The sequence below is a fragment of the Gallinula chloropus genome (assembly GCF_964237585.1).
Source record: "Gallinula chloropus genome assembly, chromosome: 1".
NCBI classification, from domain to species: Eukaryota; Metazoa; Chordata; class Aves; order Gruiformes; family Rallidae; genus Gallinula; species Gallinula chloropus.
The window spans coordinates 23,265,139-23,285,539 of record NC_140085.1 but is presented as its reverse complement, the minus strand read 5'-3'; the positions used below and the strand labels follow the sequence as shown (position 1 = coordinate 23,285,539).

Below are 20,401 nucleotides of genomic sequence, written 5' to 3'. Positions count from 1 at the left end.
AAGCAAGCAATTTAGTCAAGGGTGACCTTCCAATGTACCATAAGGTAAGGATATCCCTCAGCTTTTATTAACTCTCTGGAGACAGACGAAGCAAGTAAGATTTTTTTCATGCATATGACTTCTGAACATCAAGGCGCGATGGGGCTGAGATATCAGATGGAAAACACCCACAGCTCCTCTTAAACCACAAGAGGTGCAGCTACTTGGCAACTTTCAGCATCATAATAGCAGTTTATCTTCTACTGCACATCGAACAAAAGAAATACAAATGAAAAATTACCTGAGCACCATAGACTCGTTGCATTGCCTGAAGCAACTGGTTTGTATATTCAGTAAGGGTTCCTGCATCTTCTTCAAATACACTGAGCAAAGATCGAGTCTTCAATAGAAGAAAAAAAGCAAATTGTTTTAGTCCCAAGTGAAAATATTTAAAAGAATCACAAACAACTCTAAATATACGGTAGCAAAACCCACAAATTAATCAGAAATAATAAGCCTTTAATGTTGCATTATTCTGTCTACTCAGAATCTCAAAACATGTAGAAATTAGTCCTTCTATTATGGATAGGTAAACTGAGGCACAGGGAAGCAAGGGATAAAAACTATGGCCAAATCCTGCCTCCCAGTCTCTTGCTCTAACAGACATTCCTTCCAACATAATCACGAATGTAAAAAATCCTGAATATCTGCCCGCTGACTATAGTAAGCCAAAGCACGTTAAGGACTCAAGGTCAAACACCACTGCTTGCTCACTGTACTTCTCTGATGTCAGACTGCACTAAAAGCACCCCTTTCCGTGAGATAATTTACAGAGTATTATTCACTCTCAACTGTCTTGAGCAACTCTTAAAGGGCCACTGCCAAAGCTAGCTGATGTAATCAGACCAAACAACTGAGTCTTCATCGGTAACAACAGGCACAGAAGTATACACCCACTCAGAGATACCCCGTACCTTCTCCATTTTGCTAGCTCATCTTTGTCAGCAAACAGGGAAAAAAAAAAAGAGGATAATGACTTGTGTTATCTTAAAGTCGTGAATTCCCTTGGTTTGTTCTGGTGGAATCGTGAACAAAGAATTACGTTGCTGACAGCTCCTGAGATGGGAAACAAAGATATCTCAGAATAATGCCAAGCTCTAGAATTTGCTAGATCAAGACAATAATGAAAGAGGGAAGGTTGTCCCTTTAACAAAGTCATGATCCATCCTTAGTCTTAAGTTCAGTAAATCCAATCTATTTGATGTTAACTGGCTATGTCTTTCCATCTGTACAGCTAATTTATGTGACATTAATTAGTTTCATCTGCTTATGTGAGAGGCACACATAAACTCCTGTATTTTAATAAATACCTCAGTCCTGTAACAGAGCAAGTGCTTTATCTATCCTCCTATTACAGCTATCTCTTATGTACCTGAAGCATCCAGGAGCTGGGAAATTTATTTCAAAGATTTAAAGTAGCTTTAAATTGCTCCACTATTTTAGCAGAAGGCACATGTACTCTTCCCCAAGGCACTTACTCTTCTCTGCAAAATTCTCTGCCTAGACTTCATTTGCTCTGAAAAACTCAAGATCAGCATCTTTCAAGAACCCTGGTCTAAGTAAGATTAACTGTTACTGCATCTCCATCAAGAAGTATCTAAGTTAGAAATTAGAACTGCTCAGCAGTTAAAGTACATGACTTGGGAACCAGCCCTAGGGTTCTGTTCTAGGTGTTGCAGGGCAGTACTCTGATACTTTGAGTAACCCTAAAGCTCTCAACATTTGTTTACTAACATACTGAGCTGCTGCAGTACATTCAACCTTAGAGACAAGGGCAGTCAATGCATTTGGGAAACTAGTTTGAGATCCCAGCATATAAGGATATGTATAATACAAAGTATTTTTCTCATATAAAAGAGAACATAAAAACCAAAAAATGCCGAGGGACAACTCAACGGAAGGGATACCGAGAGCCCAAACCTATAAAGGACCTTTGTGCAGAACTTCCCAAAAAGGTCAGTGGCATGATTTGGAAAGTCTTTCACACAAAGCTAATATTTCAGTAATTGAAAACACACTGCTTTTCAAAATATTTGTTTTAAATGTTTTATCTTGAATGATGCATTAAAACAAGCAAAACTAATGCCAACAAATTATCTCCTAACTCTACAGCATTCGTCTTCCGTGATTTGTGTTGTAACAGCACGTGAAATGCACAGGGTATGAAGATGATTATAAAACAAATTTAGGGAAGGTAAAAATGATAAAATTTGACACAATGTTTATCAACACAAATCTCAAGCCAAAATCTAAAAATTACGAAGAAATTCCCTGAAGTAGGCTACAAATCACACGGTTTCTGCATGCTGGAAAAAGTTTCCAAACACACTAATGTCTGCCAGATTCCTAAATCTTACTGAATTTTTGCAGGTTCGGTTTTTCAGATGTCTAAATATGGGTTGAAGTACAACAGCTCTGGGAAATAATTTCTGAAAGTCTTGGCCCCAGTTATTAGCACATTGTTCAAAAATAATAAAAACAATAAATGATTCAAGCAGTTTGGAAGTTATTCCTGGAAACATTTAGATTTAAGAACACCATTTTAAATCACTGCAACAAAATACCAGCATGTGTATATTTCTGTTGTTACTGTTTTGACAAATTCTGGAATAGCAGCAATGCTGCTGAAATAAACCAGTAATCCAAATACTAAACTAACACTTAGGAGGCCTCATTAATAGCACAGTTATCTCAGCTTCTGGAAACAGGGGGGAAAAAAATCTGCTTTCACGTAAGTGTTTTCCTTGGCTTTAGCATGACTGCTTACGTGAATTTCTCTCCTATTTTATGGCCAAACACTTCAAAATTAAGACAATTCTTGTGGCCTTTTTCAGCCAGGGCTTGGAGATAAATCAAGACCAAAGTACTATATTGTCAGGGAGAGAGAAAACAAGTTTCAGAAAACTGACGAAGAAATAACTTCGGCCTAATTATCTTCTGTCCTGCTTGTAATTTACAGACTTCACATAGTTTGTATTATACAAAGTGATGTGGTACCTTCATTTTACCATCTCTCTGCATCACTGTAGGTGACTACACCAGGCAGAAGAGAATCAGGTCACTTTATACAGGAGAATGAGGTCACTTTATACAGAAGTACAAAATCCCATAAATTGCCATGCCATAAGCTTGGTGGGCCAGAGACTACCTTTTTGCTTTCATTTTATAGCACCCAGCTCAGAGAGATACTCTGCTGCACCATGAATCTAAAGCTCTCCCCAAGAAAAAAAAGTAATAAAATTACAAAAGATTGGGGAAAAAAATACCTGCTTCCTCATACAAAAAAAAAAAGATATTTCAGCAACACTGGGCCATTATAAAAAATTAAACAATGTCCTTCTCTCTCAAATTTCTAAGACTTGAACAAAAAGGAATAACCAAATCAAGACAAATCATCCTGCAAATACTCGGGTTTATGCACAGCCTGGTCTTCCCAGAAATTGCAAAGGTGATGTTAACAGCCCTTATTTCAGGTCAGAAGAAAGACAAAGACATCCAAATTCAATTCAGTGCATTGTTCAGCAGCTTTCAGTCAGTGTTACATTTTTAATCACTGAATGAGGTGTTGACTGAAGATGTAAATGAGTTCACTTAGCCTGCACATCAAGTTCTTCAGCTCCAGAATGCACTGGGGATGTTGATACTAAAAATGTTAATAACTGCTCATAACAAATCTAGCACATTTTGGTAAACTGTGGAACACTGAACAGTTCAGGCTGGCAAGGTCACCTTGTCCAAACCCCTGCACAAAGCAGAGCTGACTCTGACATTGCATCAGGTTACTCAACACTTTTTCCAGTCGCGTTCTGAAAATCTCCAAGGATGGAGATTTCACATTTCCCATATCAAAGAGATGATGAAAATCGTTCTTACTAGGAGGAGATTTCAGGGAATTGCATAAAACAGGATAAGAAGAGGTGATGAGCTCAAGATGAGCCCTAAGACTCATTAAGTCCTGACAGATGCATGTCCAATCTTTCCTTCAAAATGTCTCCTGACAGACTCCATATCACCTTTCAGCAATCTGCTCCACAGCTTATCTACTCATTCCTCCTCCTGATGCATCAGCTGATGAGTTAGGATTACAACACAGGGCTACCTGGGAGCAGGATCCGTGCTGACCCACCCTGCCCTCCCCTCTTTACCTGCTTCACCAATTACTTTCCTATCTCTGTCTGCACAACACTTTGTCCTCAAGTGGGCCTTCCCCACCTCTCTGTGAAATTTCCACTCTTCCCCTCTCTTTCTCTCTTCCACCCAAACTTCCCTCCTTCCATCCTCCTTTCCCAGCTCTTGAGGCCTCGATCCCCCCTGAAAAACATCACAACATGACATGTTCTTCCCTTTGGGGTTTCCAAAGTCCTTAGCAATCCAGCTGTGTTGCATTGGCTCCCAGCACTGGGTACAGGGTGCTACACCTGGCTGGGTGTAGCACAGGGTGAGGGTAAAAATGTCTTCCCCTGTCTTCAGGGGTTGGGAAGGGTGACAACTGTCGGTCCTCATTTCTCCAACTACTTCAGAAAGAGGTCATCTTCCACGGGATCCAACTCAGCTCATCTGTCCTCCCGGAAAGCCTCTGTATCTGAACTACCACCCTTGGGATCTGAGCAGGGAGGAGCAGTACGCTGGCGGTGACATTCCTTCAGCCCATTTTTGTCACCCGGGCCAGGTGACTCACAGCATGTAAGTCTCCCTTTCCCCAGGGACCCTGGAGGAAGGGAGGGCAGGACGCCATTCGCACCTGTCCTTCTCCAACACACTTCAACTCTTCAGGGCAGCACTCGCACTAACCCAGATGGGACAGCATGAAGAAAAAGCCAATGGAAGGGCTACTCTGAGGGAGGTGGGGAGCCGAGGCTGCAGTGCCCCGAACCCCTCACACCCTGCCCCTGTGCACTGGTGTGCGGGCCTCTGTCCCGGAGGTTCCCGGGAGCAGACACGGCTGGGTTTTTCCTGATGCGCAGTAGGCGACCAAAGCCTTCCCCGAAGCCACATGGGTGCCGTTTACCTACTTCACAGAATCCCTACTTCTCGAAGACTCCGACCGGCAAAGCCACCATGACCCACTTGTCCCGTCCGGCCGAAGCCCGCCCTGCTGCCCTGCCGCCTTGCCCTCCTGCCCCGCCTGCCGACAGCTCCCCTCCCCGCCACGGGATGGCTGCTCCCCAGCCATCCAGAGGTGTCAACCCCCCACCGCCGCGGCCAGACCCAGCGAGCTGCCTGCCGGCACCGCCAGCTCAGGTGCGTCACACCGGCGGTCGGGGTCTCCCCCTGCGGCGGCCGCGGCGCGGCTGCGCCCGCCCCCCACCCCAGTTTCGCCCCTGGCAGCGAGCCGCTACCTGCGGGCTGTCCTGCAAAGCCTCTTCCAGGAGGAGTTTATCGACGGCGGGCATGTTGGCGCTGCGGTGCGGCTGGGCGCGGGGAGCTGGGTGCGCGGCGACGGCGGACGCCCGCTGGCACGCCCCGGCGGCGGGGCTCGGCGGCGTCCCTCCCCGCGGGGGCGGCCGCAGCTCTCCGTGGGCAGTGGGGCACGGCGGCTGGCTGGCTGGCTCTGCTGGCGGGGCAGGGGCGGCAGCCCAGGGCTGCTCACTCCTCCCAGTTCCCGTCGGCCGGAGGAAGCGAGTCACGGGGAGGGCCGGCGGCGGGAGGGAACGCGGCAGATGGGGGGTGGCTTCCTGCCGCCATTAGCATCTCGGGCCTGGCCGGCGCTGTGGCCGGACGGAAGCCTCAGTGGAGAACTCGCCTTCCCCTCCTCCCCAGCTGCGGGCAGCATAGGCAGTAATGGCCTCCCGCAGCCCCACCCCTGGCTCCGTCCCCTGGACGGTAGGGTGGTGGGGAACGTGGATGCAACAGGGGCAGTGGGATCATCCCACAACTGAGAGCGATCTCCCTGGCTGTGAAGGTGCCTGGATGTGATGGAAACGAGGGGAAGATCGCACCCTCCAGCTTTGGCTTGTGGTGCTTGAGGACCTCCAGCCGTGGGTGAGCCCTTTGCTGCACCCCTCGGGGCACCCCGGCACTCCTCAGGGGCACCGAAGGGTTGGGGGCTGCTGGCAAGGCCAGCCAGGCTACCGGAGCCCCAGGTGGCTCCAAGAAGCATCCCAGGGCCTTGACCAGTTTCTAGGAACTATGTTGTTACTGGCTAAGAGAACCTTGCTTGCAGGTGGCATTCATGGCACCTGCATTCATTCTTGTTTATGGACAGCTCTGCCAGTGAAGCTCTGGGACCTCAGAGTGCTCCAGGCAGGTTGATCCCTACTCAGCCGTGTCCCTCTGCTCGGTGGGCTTAGAAGGGATGCATTTTAACTTGCTGGTTCTTCATATACAGTATCATGTTTTTATTTCTATCTCACTGCTGTCTTAAGTGTGTTGGATAATTTCAACATTTGGACATTAATTCAGATGCTTAGTTGAACGAAGCGCATGTTTTCAAAGTAAGCAGAGTCTTGCTTGATCCACGAGTATTTCATAATGTTCATGTTTTTGAGGGGTGGCCACTGGTTTTAGATGCCTCAGTTTCTCTTTAACAGTCCAGAGCTACTGATAAGCAGATCAGTTGCTCTCTACTTGTCGGCTGTAGCTTTTGTTGCGCTAGTGTGGCTTGAGACAGAAATATACTCAAAACCAGGCTTCTGTTTAAGGGAAAAAAAGGTTTCTGAAGAGTTTAGGAAGGATCCTGCCAATTAAACAGACTATACAAACAAAAATACTGGCTGTAAAATGATAAGGTGTTATCATCTTAGAAGAAACTTTAGTCTTCAGATAACTCATGGTGCTGCTCTCTTTTAAAAGAAAAATAACTTTTTAAGACATGCAGCTTGAATTGTAAAAGAACTTCAAACATTATCATTGGTCTGCTTTGCCATTACAGTAAGTGCCTGTGCTCTGCATCTAAATCCAAGTGGATTTTTCTGCTTCTGTCTTAAACAATAGTGAACATTTAATATGGCAAGAAAGTTGATTGCCGATGCAGATTCTTTTTTTTTTCTTTCTGATTAAAAGATGGACACCAGCAGGTGGCCTTAGGAAAGTTTTGCAGATCAGCTGGATGATTGTTTACTTTCATTATGTATGAAAAATGATCATTGGACCTTGTAATTTTTGGCTGAAGATAGTTCTGGGTCCGTGACATTGATTGGTACTGTTTCTGAAGCTTGTGATAGGACCTTTAACCCAATGTGCCAGGCCTGCCTTGGTATGACTCTGCTACACCTGTTGGTGCTGAAGCTGCACTCGCTGTTCCACGCCCTTGAGTAAGAACAAAGGTCCAGTCCACTTTTCCTGCCTGAATAAAGATGCTAAGCCATAATAAAAATCACTACCTAATGCCAAAAATATCCTGTATGACAGTACATATTTATATAATAGGAAAACAAAAATAGATATGGCTTTATCATAATAAATGGTGAAAAGAGGTCAGAGAAATATATTTTTTTTTGCCTACCGAACATGAAGTAAGGCAATAGCTAGCCTTTAGACTTAAGAATCCATGACTGCTTCTGAGCCAGTTTTGTCAGTCTGTGTTAGTCTTATTTTTCTTCAGAGATTTTGAAAATATTTGAAATTCACAGAGGAAGACAAGACCATGCTTTATCAGATTTTCTGTATCGGTTAAAGAAGCTTTGGGGCATTTTTGAATATTTCCCAAATGCTTCTGTTAGACCTCTGCCCTTTTCTTTCCCCTTCCAGTCTTGAAATAGTTCAGCAACAGCTCTTCCCCATTAGGCTGAAGTATTTCCTTCACGGAGAAAACATCAGCACGGTTTATGTTTTTATTTCACATTGTCTTCCCTCCCAAGAGCTATAACCTTTAAGGCCTTATCTTGTTCCTCATGATGGCTTTGTGTAGTATAAGGTTCAAGTGTGGAAGCCTGTTGTCATTCCAAAATTGAGGATAGTTATTTCCAGAACAGGTTCTGCTAGTTTTATTTAAATGAAACAAAAAGCACTTCAGTAACTACTGAAAGGTGATGCTTTTACTCTGTCATTCTTATCTGCATCATTCCTTACATGGCTATAAACTAGATGGATTGCTTATTTATAGTGATGAAAACATTTTTCTTGAAACTTCTCAATACAGCACACGTGGGTTTGAATTTAAGAGAAAATCTTGCCTACTAATAATTGTAATTACTTTTTCTTTGTATTACTGATAATTGCAGTTAGTTTCCCAGTCACTTAGTTTTATTAGGTCTCAAGAATTATTCTTTAGTCTTGGCAACTCCAAATAAGGTTTCTAAAATATTTAAAGTAACCCATGGTACTGCCACAAAGCAATTAAACATTTTCTTTATACAATAGTAAGGATATTACAAACAAATTAGTCCCATTTATGTATAGGCAGTACTTTGGGTAGGGGGGCCTTTGGCCCAAGAAGATGCTGTCTGTGGGTTTCATGGGTTTCTGTGCACAGCACCAGTGCTGCAGTGCTGAGCTGCCAGGCTTAGGCAGGGCCCTGGGAACAGCCTGGCCAGTCCAGCTCCAGGTGACATGCTTCTGGGATGCTCTGCGGTACCCATGCTGCATCTGGTAGCCAAGGTAGCTTTCTCAGAGCTGCCTGAATAGCTTTACATCACACAGTGTTTTACCCCTGCCTGGAGGAGAAGTGGAATGGCATTTTATCTTGTCCTGTGGTCCAGGAGCTGATCACTGCACTGGGCTAACTGCAGTTCACTGTGGACTAACAACGCTTCAGCTCCCATCTTCTAAATCTGAGTATCGCAATACTCAGTTACAGAAAGTCTTGCTAGTGAAAAGTACTCTCATTCTTCAAAGTCAGATATGATGGGAACATTGTATGTATGGGAAGAGAAGAGGGAAGCAGCAGACATAGTATCAATTGCCTGTATGTTCAAAAACCTGTCACAGCAGAACGAGCTGAGCTGGAGAACACTTCCAGTAAGCAGTCCAATTATTTTTTATGTGCGTATTCTGTAACCTACAGATGACTCAATTACATTAAGATAAACGCCTCTTAGGATGTGAAAACATAAGGTAAAAACCCTGGAATGGCCAAAATGAAATTGATACATATCTCCTATAAAACATATAAGAATTAATAGTATCACATAAAATCAGCAAATAATTGAGTGTTGAGTATGAAGCAATCCATTACATGAACTAGTTGAACTGTTTCTAAGAGAAGATGGTGCTTCCTTCTAGCAAAGGCCTGAATGTAGCCCAAAAACCTTACTGTAGAGAGAACAAACAATTTTAAAGGAAAGAAGGAGAAAGTTTGGATTGATCTGTAAGATCGAGATTTGTCTGCTGTATAAATCTCTTGTCAAAGTGATGTAAGATCTTCCAGTACTACTGCAGTTTCGCAGAAATCAGTGCATCTTCAACCTTGAATTTGGGGTTTTACGCGTGGGGTTTTACGTGTGACAGTCTTGTTCCTGTGTGAGGCTGGTCTGGAAATACCCCTTGGTAACCAGCCAGTCAGGTATGGTCCTCCCCAGACTCCCTTTGCTCATGTGACAGAGAAGAGATGGCAGGTGGGGACAACTCTACCTGCTGCAGGACAGCAGGGTCTCAGTGCTGTGCTTCCAGATTTGTCCAGGTGCTCATCCACCTCACTGCCCAGCACCGGCCTGGGGCTAGAAGCAGCAGTGCTGAACCTGGATGATGCTGGGCCCAAGTTAATAAGCCCTGCCAGCTTTAATTGGCCCATTTGGAAACAAGGCAGCTGTTGTGCATCCTTAGCATAATTTGTTTCCAAATTCGATAATCCACCCAGTATTAATGGAGAGCTGACTATAATTATTTTTTCTGGTTAGACTAGTTACAGAGTAAGTCATGCTGCATTGTGTTTTCTTTCTCATATGTTCCATTATAACTTTAAAGAACGTATTGTGTTATACTTCCTTTTTGGCTTCATACCTTATACTTCACAAGAAACTTCTGAGCAGCAGTGTGCTAGTCACATGTTTGCTAAGTCAGCTGAGTCTATTTATGTGTTTAACACAGTGTCTCATATTCTTATTCTTCTTTGCGCTCAGGAACAAATCTTTGAACTACAGACAACTTTTAGAAGTGTAAACATTTACCCCCAGTTGTGCAGCTGTTCTGCATAGAAGGTATATTATATGATAGCAGCAATAAATTGCTTCACATGAATTCTTTACAAGTGAAAGAGTTGAAAAATACTCTTACTAGAAGCATCCTAAAACAATTTTTAGTAGTATCTGAAAAATTACTGGTTAAATTAATAATAGGGCATCTAACCTGTGGGAGAACTCTTGGACACAGAGAGGAGTATCTTGTGGTTTTGTGTATGACCCACAAGATAATACCAGGCTGAAATAAAATTCCATTGAACTTATTAATTGCCATGTAACCAAGATCTCATGCTCTTTATTTTAACATAAAACACATGGCTTTGTTTGTTTCCATTAAACACATTAGTAATATGCCAGAATGGATATGTACAGATGTACTGGCTAGTGGGATGGATTGAATTAAAATCTCTTCGAAGGTGAAGGGTGTAACTGCCATCTTTAATTTCATGTAATTTAAAGACAATTAAGTTCCCTCATGTAACCGAGTACAGCAGTGGCCTCCGTGTAGATCCAGAATAAGAAGATGGTTTCAAAAGCCAGGGACTCTGATGACAATACTGGTATTGCCATCACTTCCCCCATGCCTGCCTCTACCCTGCAGTTCGTGGCCTCCAGTGGTGTTGGCACCACTTTTTCTTTGGGAGCCAGCCTGGTGCAGGGCTTCTGGTTTAACAGCTTGGGTTCACATTGCAAGGAGCAGGAGCAAGCAGAGGTGGTTTGTCGGTAGCAAGAGGTGTCAACATATTTTAACCTAATATTACTACCTTTTCCTTACAGTTTTTGTAGCTCTTGGGCAAATGCTAAGTTACAGGCTCCTCTCTCCTTTTAGCTGTGCTTTTTGTAATGTATGTTGCTCCTTAACCTAGCCAACACATCCCCAGTTTCATATGATGGTCCTGTGGAGTTTGGGGGTATCTGAGGTATAGTGAAAAATCTTAATGTGAAATACAGCAACAGGAAGAATAAGGCGCCTGATTTGTCAAAGAAATGTGCAATGGGTATGATTCTGTGGAGTAAAATAAGAGACATCTGATGGGTGGCATGTGAGTGTTTTATGAAATGCTAATACATTACTTGTTAGGTGTAGAGGTTACCAAAGGTCAGAATACTGTGTTGCAATTTGGATCTGCAGGTGGGACTGTCAGTTTACTGTCAGAGGGAACACTGACTCAGAGCCCTTCTTTTATAGTATTTAAAATGCATCATTAAAAACAAATATCAGAAACAAACACAACGTTGTCACTGTGTCTAAAGCCAGTTTTTAGCCTAATTTTTTTACCATGAGGTGACCTGTTCCAACTAGGCCATGCACTCTGTGTTTCTTTCTAAGCAACAGAATTGAAAAGTTAGTGTTCTTAACTTGGATCACTCCCTTCACTCTTGGCATCTCTCTCTGGCTGCTTGGGCTAAAAAAGCTGAACAATAAAGTCATGACACTTATATATAGTAGAATATATGCTAAGGCCCATTAGAAGTCCAGGGTCCTTGTCTTCAGGTAGAGCGGAGTTAATTTTCATGAGAAGGTGGGAGGGGACACAGCACAGCGGATCCAAACTAGGTAAAGGGATACCATACCATATGGCATCATGCTCAGTATGTGAGGTGGGAGCTGCCTAGGGAGGGGGGATTGCTGCTCAGGGACATGCTGGGCAGCAGATTCTGAGCGGTAAGCGAATTACGTTCTGTATCACCTGCTTTGTTTATTCTTTCATTGGTATTGTTGTTAACTATTCCCCTCTCCCTTTGCTGTGAAACTGTCCTTATCCCAACCCACGAATTTCACTTTTTTCTTCCAGTTCTCCTCCCCATGCCATGGGCAGAGGGGAGGAGTGAGTGCACAGCTAGATGGTACTGAGCTGCTGGCTGGGACTAAACCACGGCATCCACAAAAGTCTATTTGTATTATGATATCCCTTTTGGCCTTCCTGCTTGCTGTTTGGTCTTCCTGTTTGGCATTCATAGTGTAGTGCAGGGGCAGTCTGGTCCATAACTGAAACTACTGCAGACTACATAGGCCCCAAATGGCTCCCGTGGTTTTTTCCCCCTTGAACAGAGCCTGTCAGCACTGCCCAAGGCCAAGGCAGACCAGGACATGGTGGTGCAACAGGGTGTCGATTTGTGTTTGTAGAGAAACAGCAGAAATAAAAACCAGAGGATGAGGCAGAAAGCAATAAGGAAACTCCAGGCAGTGCCTGAATGGTCATCGATACTGCAATCTCTGTTTCCTGAAGGGGAGTGACTCCTCCAGGCAGGCTGCCAAGGCAGTGTCATGAATGTGCAAGCAAGTGCTGGCATAGCAGTAAAATACCCTGCTGTGTTGCTGCCCATGGAGAAGGTTTGGCCACCCCCAGTCTACATCAGCAGGAGGCATCTCACAGATCTCCGTGTTCCTTTACTGTGCTCCAATGCTTCCAGCTTTGTGAGATCAGATGGTTCCAATTGTTCTTCCTGTGACAGACACTTAGAAGTTGTTCTGCTGACTGGAGAAAGCCAAATACTGGAAACTTTTCTGTCATGAGACTGGACCGACAGTTGTAAACGCAGGGCTTGCTGGAAAGCCAGCTTTGTGCAGCGCGTGCACTGAGAAGCTCCATCCAGTACTGCAGCTGGTGGCAGGATTCTCACCCTGGCGTGGTAGTGGCTTGCTTTCCTTGGGGACAGTCAGGATGAGTACAAGGGGAGCAGACTTGAATGATTATAGTGGAGGTAGAGTAAGCCACATATTATTACTACCTTTCATGACGTTGTAGATCCGAGATTGTCATGTCAGAGATGTGCTGGTCTTGCAACATGGGTAAGAAGAGCAGAGCTCCTAGGAAGGCTGCAGTGCGTGGTTCTTAGGAAGGCTGGCAGCAGGGCCAGGCTGCTGCTATTAGGAAGATAAGCCTTCCAGTTGGCAAACCTTGCTGTTTTTTCCCATGATAAAGGTCACTGTGAGCAAGGTACAAACAAGATGAATTAACTCACCAGGTCGCGGGCAGCTTGCTGGCTGCAAACTGTCCCTTATGGGACTGAGCACCTTGTCGAGATCTCTGGAGCTTGCCTTGCAGCAGAGAAGCTGCCCTGCCCTTTTGCAGGGCACAGTGAGATTTGCAATGCAGGCAGATGTTTTGTAGCACCTGTAACAATGCCATATGGTACCTGTGCACTTAACTACCTGGCTCCAGTCCTGCAAACATAGAAGCTTGTGTTTAGCCTGTCAAATTCCTGGAGATTAATCAGGCATATAAATATTGGCTGGGTCTGTACATAGTTTTCCAGTTTTTCTAAATTCATTTATGGTAACACAGTGCTTATCCTTGTTTTTCTTTCATTTTTCCAAACAGAACATTTAGTTCAAGGGGCACATAACAGTCATTATCTTTAAATACTCTGTAAACATAAGCACTGACAAGATCCTAGGTCATCAGGCATCTGTCTTTGTGAAACCCGTGAAGTGTGCAGACACCATGTACAGCAGACACAGTCAATAGGACCTAATATTACACATGAGTTTTTTCTTAGAGGGGACCAGTGGTTCCTAATTAAGTTTTCAGCCTCTCAAATCAAGCCTGTATGGAATAGCAAGAAGAAAAAAGCCCGAAGCAGAAGAGCAGTGCCTATCTGTGACTGGGGAGAACATGAATAATAGTGCAATGGAAAATGTTCTCGTCAGCATTTAAACTGACGTAATTGCTTTGAAAGAAATCTATGACAAAGGAAAAGTCTGCAGTTTTTCAGCCCTTGCCTGAACAGAACTGCTTGTGCATACAGGACTTCAGAGATCTCGTTACATTTGATTTACAGTGCGTTGTAGCATTGCCAAATGGAGCAATGTTCAATACTTTGAAAACTAAATCAAAACAGAGCGGCTTGGTTTCAAAGAAGCACTCTGGTTATTGTTAGGTTGGAGTCCAGATCTCTTCTCACTTACACTGTTTTACACTTGGATCAGTGCTGCTGGCACATGTGGTTTTACTGTGTCACAGCTTTCTGGGGCAGGTTTATGGTGAGGGGTTACCTGTCCTCTCCCCCTCAGCACTTCCCTGAGTGACGTGTGCTTCTTGTTAAAAGAGAGAATTTGGTTTTCCTGGAAAAGGATTAGTCCTTAGGAGAAAAGAGCAAATGCGAGTCCTCAGAACCTGAATGCTTACTAATCAGAAATCAAAGAAGTAAATCACTACAACAATTATGTAAGCTAAATTCATAATTTTTATGCAATCCCACACATTTTAAGAGCCCCAAGTAAAGATTTTTGGGCTTAGATGCAAATAATAGTAAACAAAATACCAGTGTTTTGGGAGTAATTCCAGGGATACTCTGGTTTCTCAGTTTGGTTGCACTAGGTGATCTCCAGAGGTCTTTTCCAACCCCTACCATTCTGTGATTCTGTGACATATTGAGAAACAGTTGGTAATGGGGTTTGGTGCGCTTCCTCCATTATGTTGTTAAATCTGTAGTGACTGAAACTATATTGAGAGCAACTCTGAGGAGAAAGACTTGGGGCTGTTGGTGGATGAGATGCTCAACAGGACCTGCATATCCCAGAAAGCCAACTGTTTCCTGGGATGCATCAGAAGAAATGTGACCAGCAGGTTGAGGGAGGTGATTCTGCCCCTCTACTCTGTTCTCATGAGACCTCTACCTGGAGTATTGCATCCAGCTCTGGGGTCCCCAGTACAAAAAAGACATGGAGCTGTTGGAGCAAGTCCAGAGGAGGGACATAAAGATGATCAGAGGGCTGGAGCACCTCTCCTGTGAAGACAGGCTGAAAGAGTTGGGCTTGTTCAGCCTGGAGAACAGAAGGCTTCAGGAGGACATTACAGCAGCCTTCCAGTACTACCTAAAGGGCCCTACAAGGAATGTGGAGAGGGACTGTTTACAAGGGCATGGAGTGATAGGACAAGGGGTTTTAAATGGCTTTAAGCTGAAGGAGGGCAGATGTAGATTAGATACTAGGAAGAAATTCCTCTCTGTGAGGGTGGTGAGGCACTAGCACAGATTGCCCAGAGAAGCTGTGTCTGCCCCCCTCCCTGTCAGTGTTCAAGGCCAGGCAACCTGGTTTAGTGATGTCCCTGCCCATGGCAGGAACTCGATAACCTTTAAAATCCCTTCCAACCCAAACCATTTTGTGATTCTGTGATTGTAGATAAAGTGTTAAATGCAGAGATTCCCAAACTTGATTTCTCTCTCGCTCTCTACCCTTTGCTTCTACTTGTGGATCCAGAAGCTGACTCCCTTTTAGAACAAGGACAAATTGCTTCATCTATATTAATATGAGAGGAGATTGTCACCTTTATACAAGTCCTAAAAGGATGTCTCCTGTGAGAACATCATGTAACTACACATACTGTTTGCTTAGTTTGTTTTATTCCATGTGTACAAATACTCCGCTGTTATAAATATTTCAAATTATGTATACAAAAGCCTTCTCTGAGTGCTTAAAAATTACTTGCATTTTATCTGTCAAAAATCACATTCTGATTAAAATTCGGTCTTAAAAACATACTTTTGCTCTTTGTCAGTCAGTGCAAAATAATATAATTGGCACATGTGGGTGTGTTTTTTGAATAAGCTAACACACACTGCTTCCATGTTGCTAATTGTATGAACAACTTCTGTTTACTGTACACCTAATATGACAGACATTTCAATTAATCAAAATGATTAGCATCTGCTTATGTTAGATGCTGTTTTGATGGACAGAGTTTTTCTCTTTTTGAACCTGGCTGGTTATTTGCTGAAGCAGATTTCCTTTTTTTTTTCCTATAAAATGGTACATACAAGTAATGAAAATCCCATCCAGAGTGGATTATATATAGCCTACGTAGGTTTTCAAAGGAAATAATCAAGGGTGGATAAATATACAGATTTGATAAAGATGTTTTTCATCATGAGGATATATCTCCTGCTTCTGCAGTCTGCAGGTACTCTGCATACAAAAATGAGGCAGTGACTGTGCTATTTGGCTTCATTACCAATATAAGGCAAAAGCAATTACTCTGTGTGGAAAACTATAATAACTGTAATGAAAATCTATATCAACAGTAGAGGAAGAATTTACATCTGAAAAAGTGTATGAAAATGAAAAGAAAATAAAGCAGGGATACCATCTCCCCATGAGACTGAGCAAGCAAGAGCCTTGTGTGCAGAAGGGCCTCTCTTGAAATTAAAGCGCATGACTCCCTAAGACAGACTGGTGTACCGTGCAGGGGGCCATCTCCCAACACCCTTACCTTTTCTCCCATCAAATTTTGAGACAAGGAGAGTTTTCTCTCAGGGATCTAGATCAGGTTGTCTTACACTACTGGAGTACTAGTTTAGGTTTATCAAATGGTGTGAGTGTGCATTAAGTACACAGCAGTGGGACTAAGCATATGCCTGAAGTGAAACACTTGCTTTTGTTTCAAAGGGATGCACTGCTGCGCTCTCATCTGAATGACATCTCAGTCTGAAGGTCCTTTCTCTAGTGTTTTTCCATTTTTTTTTATCCTTGCATTTTTGTGATCCCTTCTTTCTTTGTAAAAGCTGATTTAGCTGCATCTTGCAAATTAATTTAGGTAGTGAGAGGCAGGAGAAAGAGATTACTCTGCATAGCATATTAAAAGAAGAGAATAAGATGATTTTCTCCTCTGAAATAGAGCTTTGGGAGACTGTTATCTGCAATAGTAAAATGAAGGTTAAGTGACCTCAAAGGTAGGAAGCACTGTTATGTGTCTCCTCTATTTTTAAAAGACCTGTATTAGAAGATTATAATACAACATATCTATATCTATATATAGAGAGATAGATATATATCTCAACCTTTTGGGCACAGAAGGGGTTCAAAACTGTTTCTGAACATACAGTGTGAGCATTTGTCCATTTTTTCCTGATTCTGAAAAAATAAGGCACAGAAGGTTAGAATTTTCATTTGGGTGAAGATGGCCAGGGAGGTTTTCTTGAACATGCAGCAGATGTTGAAACTGTATTTCACTGCCACTGATGGGAAGGCAGCTGTTTAAGGAGGCTAATAAAATATACCTTCTAAATCACCTCTGAGGTTGATGTAGTGATCCTCACTGAGACTGAGATCCCACATGCTTAGAGAATGTTTGCTCACACAGCCCAAAACTGAATCATCCTTATGGCTCTGAAAGAAAAAATTTGCACGGAGTGGGAAACCACCGAGCTGAGGAGCAAATTCTTCAATAGCCCTGTGCAGGTTTGTGTGCTAAAATCTAGAGGTTTTAGGAACAGATGTGATACTGATGGGAACATACTGGTGTTGAACTGTGACTTACTGCTTCCCCTTGAACTTACCTTTGAATGTTTTTACTGCTGAACTCTATTTCTACCTTGTGAATCAGCTAAGCATCATGCAGCCTGGACAGCTAGCTTTTAAAAACAAAATGGATTTTCATGACTATGCACAGAAATCACACTCAGAAAGAATCATGGCAGAATTTCCCACTGCCATGTAGTGGGCACCTTCAATGGTTGTGGAATCATGATAGATTTTACTAATAACGTTCTTGTCCTGATTTCCTCCCTCTTTATAGCAAGGAAAATAACTGAGTATCTTGATACACTGGGTTTTGTTCACTGACATGTAAAAGCAAACTACCCCCAGTTGTCCCAAGGGTGCTTTTGTCTGTGGTAGGCTGGAGCATACACTAATGAACCTTGCAAGCAGAATCATACTTGTGGGTTTACTGGGAAACTGAGGTGTAACTGGGTGACCTTTGGTGATCAGTGAAAGTCAGTGAAAACTACTAGCCTGAGTTGCTAGCTATAAAACAACAGAGCTGTAGCAAGACTGTGAAACTATTCAGGCAGAAACATAGTGCACAATAACCTGAAAACAGTGAAACTTGAATTTGCAAACACTGGAACTGAGAATTCATCATGAGTGAGTTAGTTGTGTTGTTTAACTGTGACAACGGATTTGTAGTGCAACTCCTCAAGTGGAAAAGTTTTGCTTAGGAAAAAAAGTCATTTCAGGATGCTAACTAATGATAAAGAACTGACTTTTTTTTTTTTTCCAGGACACTTGTGATTTTGAGAATATCCATATCTAAAAGACATTCCTAAAAAAAGGATAATACCCAGAAGATGGTAATTAGTACTAATTCCTTTTTCTGTGCTTTCATGAGCTGGGATACAAGCCTTTGGAGATGTTTTGTTAGAAAAATCATGGGTGAATAAAGTTTCTATATGGATGCCTAGATACAAATAATTTGGGAAAGGATACATTCTTGTACAAATAAGAGCTATTTTCTAATACACAGAAGTAACTATGGAGTTTAAAAAATCCTTCTCCATAGACCTGCATGCCAGCTTGGCAGACAGAAGTAGATTGTTTGGGTTTCAAACCCTCAGACTCGCAAAAATGTTCAAAAAGAAAAAATCACTGGAATTTCAGATTTGGATAATCCTATTAACCTGTTTTCCCATCTGGGTAAATTTTAGATTAATTTAGGGAAAGTACAACCAGATTCTTTTCCACTATACCTTCTGAAATACTTACTGAAGCCCACATCCATAGCTTTCCCAGTTTTTCTCAGAGGAGATGGTGTATGTGGGGTGCGTCATGGCAGACACCAGAAGTTCAGTGATGTAGGGAACTTCCATTCCTTTAATGTAAAGCCTTTGTATCATTAACTTGCTTGTGCCACTGTATTTTGCTACCAGTTATTTTCAGTAATAAAGTGAAATCCTCAGTTTGTGTCAAACTGAGTAAAAGGTAAAGTTGAACCTGAAGTGTGTCTTCTCATTTGAAATAGGAGGTACCTACAATACAGTTGCCAAGGTAGAAAGTTTGCCTTGGGGCCCCTCTTTTAAAATGTTCAAGAGGGGCTGGCTCATTACAATCCCCAACAGTATATAGAGAAATAGATCACATTCCCTTTTGTCTAAGTGCCCTGGAACCACTTCTGGCTCCAGTTTTGGATGGGTGTGCTGGAAATTTCTTGCCATATTGAACTCAGTGCAGCCCTTAGTTTGTGCCCACAGGGTTTTCAGCTTGTGTAAGACACACTGAACTTTTAGGAGGAGTAAAAGCACATAGAAAGAAGTTGCAGCATCCTTCTGCTATCTGTAACACCACTGCAGGTTTCTGAACCAGTCTCATATCTTTTTGTACCCAGGGTGATGGATCAGTCTGAAGGCTTCTCCAGGGGATTTTTGCTCCCAGCTGCCTCTTCTAATGTGTGAGGAGATGTCTCGGTTTCTGTGCTCACCACAGAGGCTTCCTCCCAGGTAAATTATAAATTAAAACCATCTTCATGGATTATTCCACAGTGTGACAAGTCTATGGTCAGTGTGGGTTGCTGAGGTTGTTTTGTTTGGTTTTATATTAGAAAATTGTATGGGATCTTAAGCAGTGTGCAGCCTTCCAGCCTTCCTTTCCTAACACCCTTTCTTCTTTCCTCGCTCTGCTGTTAAAAATTCACTTTGGGCTGATGCTTGGCACTTGAAAGTTCAGACTGAGGATTTATTTTCCTGTATGTGATTTTCAGAAAATATGCCATCAGCCAGATGTGGCTGTGAACCTTTGTGGGATATTTATCTGAAACAAAATGCATGCAGTTGTGCTGCCTGTATTTGGTGGCTGGTGGTGGTGAAGGAGGTGTGTAGCCATGCTTATGTGCCCATTAGCCCTGCCTTATTAAATTTTGAACTGATTTTTCAGGTTCAGGGAATCTGTCAGGAACATATAGGCAGAAATCATGAAAATACTGACTTTTTACAAATGTCATTAAAATAGGAGGCAGATCCTACAAATGCCCATCCTGCTTTGAGGTGTGCTGACTGCCCATCAGTGAGCCTACACAGGTCGGCCTTCCCAGGGCAGAAATCCCTAGGAAGCTGGATATTATTGACTGCTGCTTATGGAGCTGCATGTTTTTAATATGGGCTTTTTGCAAAGTCTGAAAGAAAACTGTGATGTCTTTCTTTCCCTTCTCTGAATGGGCTGAAAAGTTAGGTGGCAGCATTTTATATCTGGTCCTTTTTAGTAAAGGCAGTTATCAATCATGTGCATATGTGATGTTCATACTGGTGTTTATATGACACCCTAAAACGTTCTTCTGAGCCCTTAAACAGATCTGTCGTAGCATTAATATCTATCTATCTAGACTATTTGTGGTTGCATCCAGTTGTATCCATTGGGTTTCAGCTCCCAGGTCATTTGAGAGGACTGAGCAAGAGTTAGCCATCAAGGTTTTTTCACTTAAAAAAGTGTTTTCACTTCTCTGTAGAGGAAAGGTTTGGGTTAGCAGAAAAGTCAGTTCTTTTGGGGGAATGATACAAATTCTCAATTAAAAAAAAAAGATTGCTTGCAG

General features: G+C 42.8%; 1 protein-coding gene across 1 annotated transcript in view; it reads right to left on the bottom strand.

Moving 5' to 3' along the window:
- Positions 1 to 5,455, bottom strand: part of APPL2 (adaptor protein, phosphotyrosine interacting with PH domain and leucine zipper 2) — a 35,969-nt gene extending 30,514 nt beyond the window's left edge. The window contains exons 1-2 of the mRNA XM_084278550.1: positions 5,379 to 5,455; positions 281 to 379 (exon numbers count right to left, since the gene is read on the bottom strand). Of these exons, the coding sequence (XP_084134676.1) occupies positions 281 to 379; positions 5,379 to 5,432 (153 nt within the window). The 5' untranslated portion in view covers positions 5,433 to 5,455. The remainder of the gene's footprint in view (positions 1 to 280; positions 380 to 5,378) is intronic.
- Between the last annotated feature and the right edge of the window lie 14,946 nt (positions 5,456 to 20,401).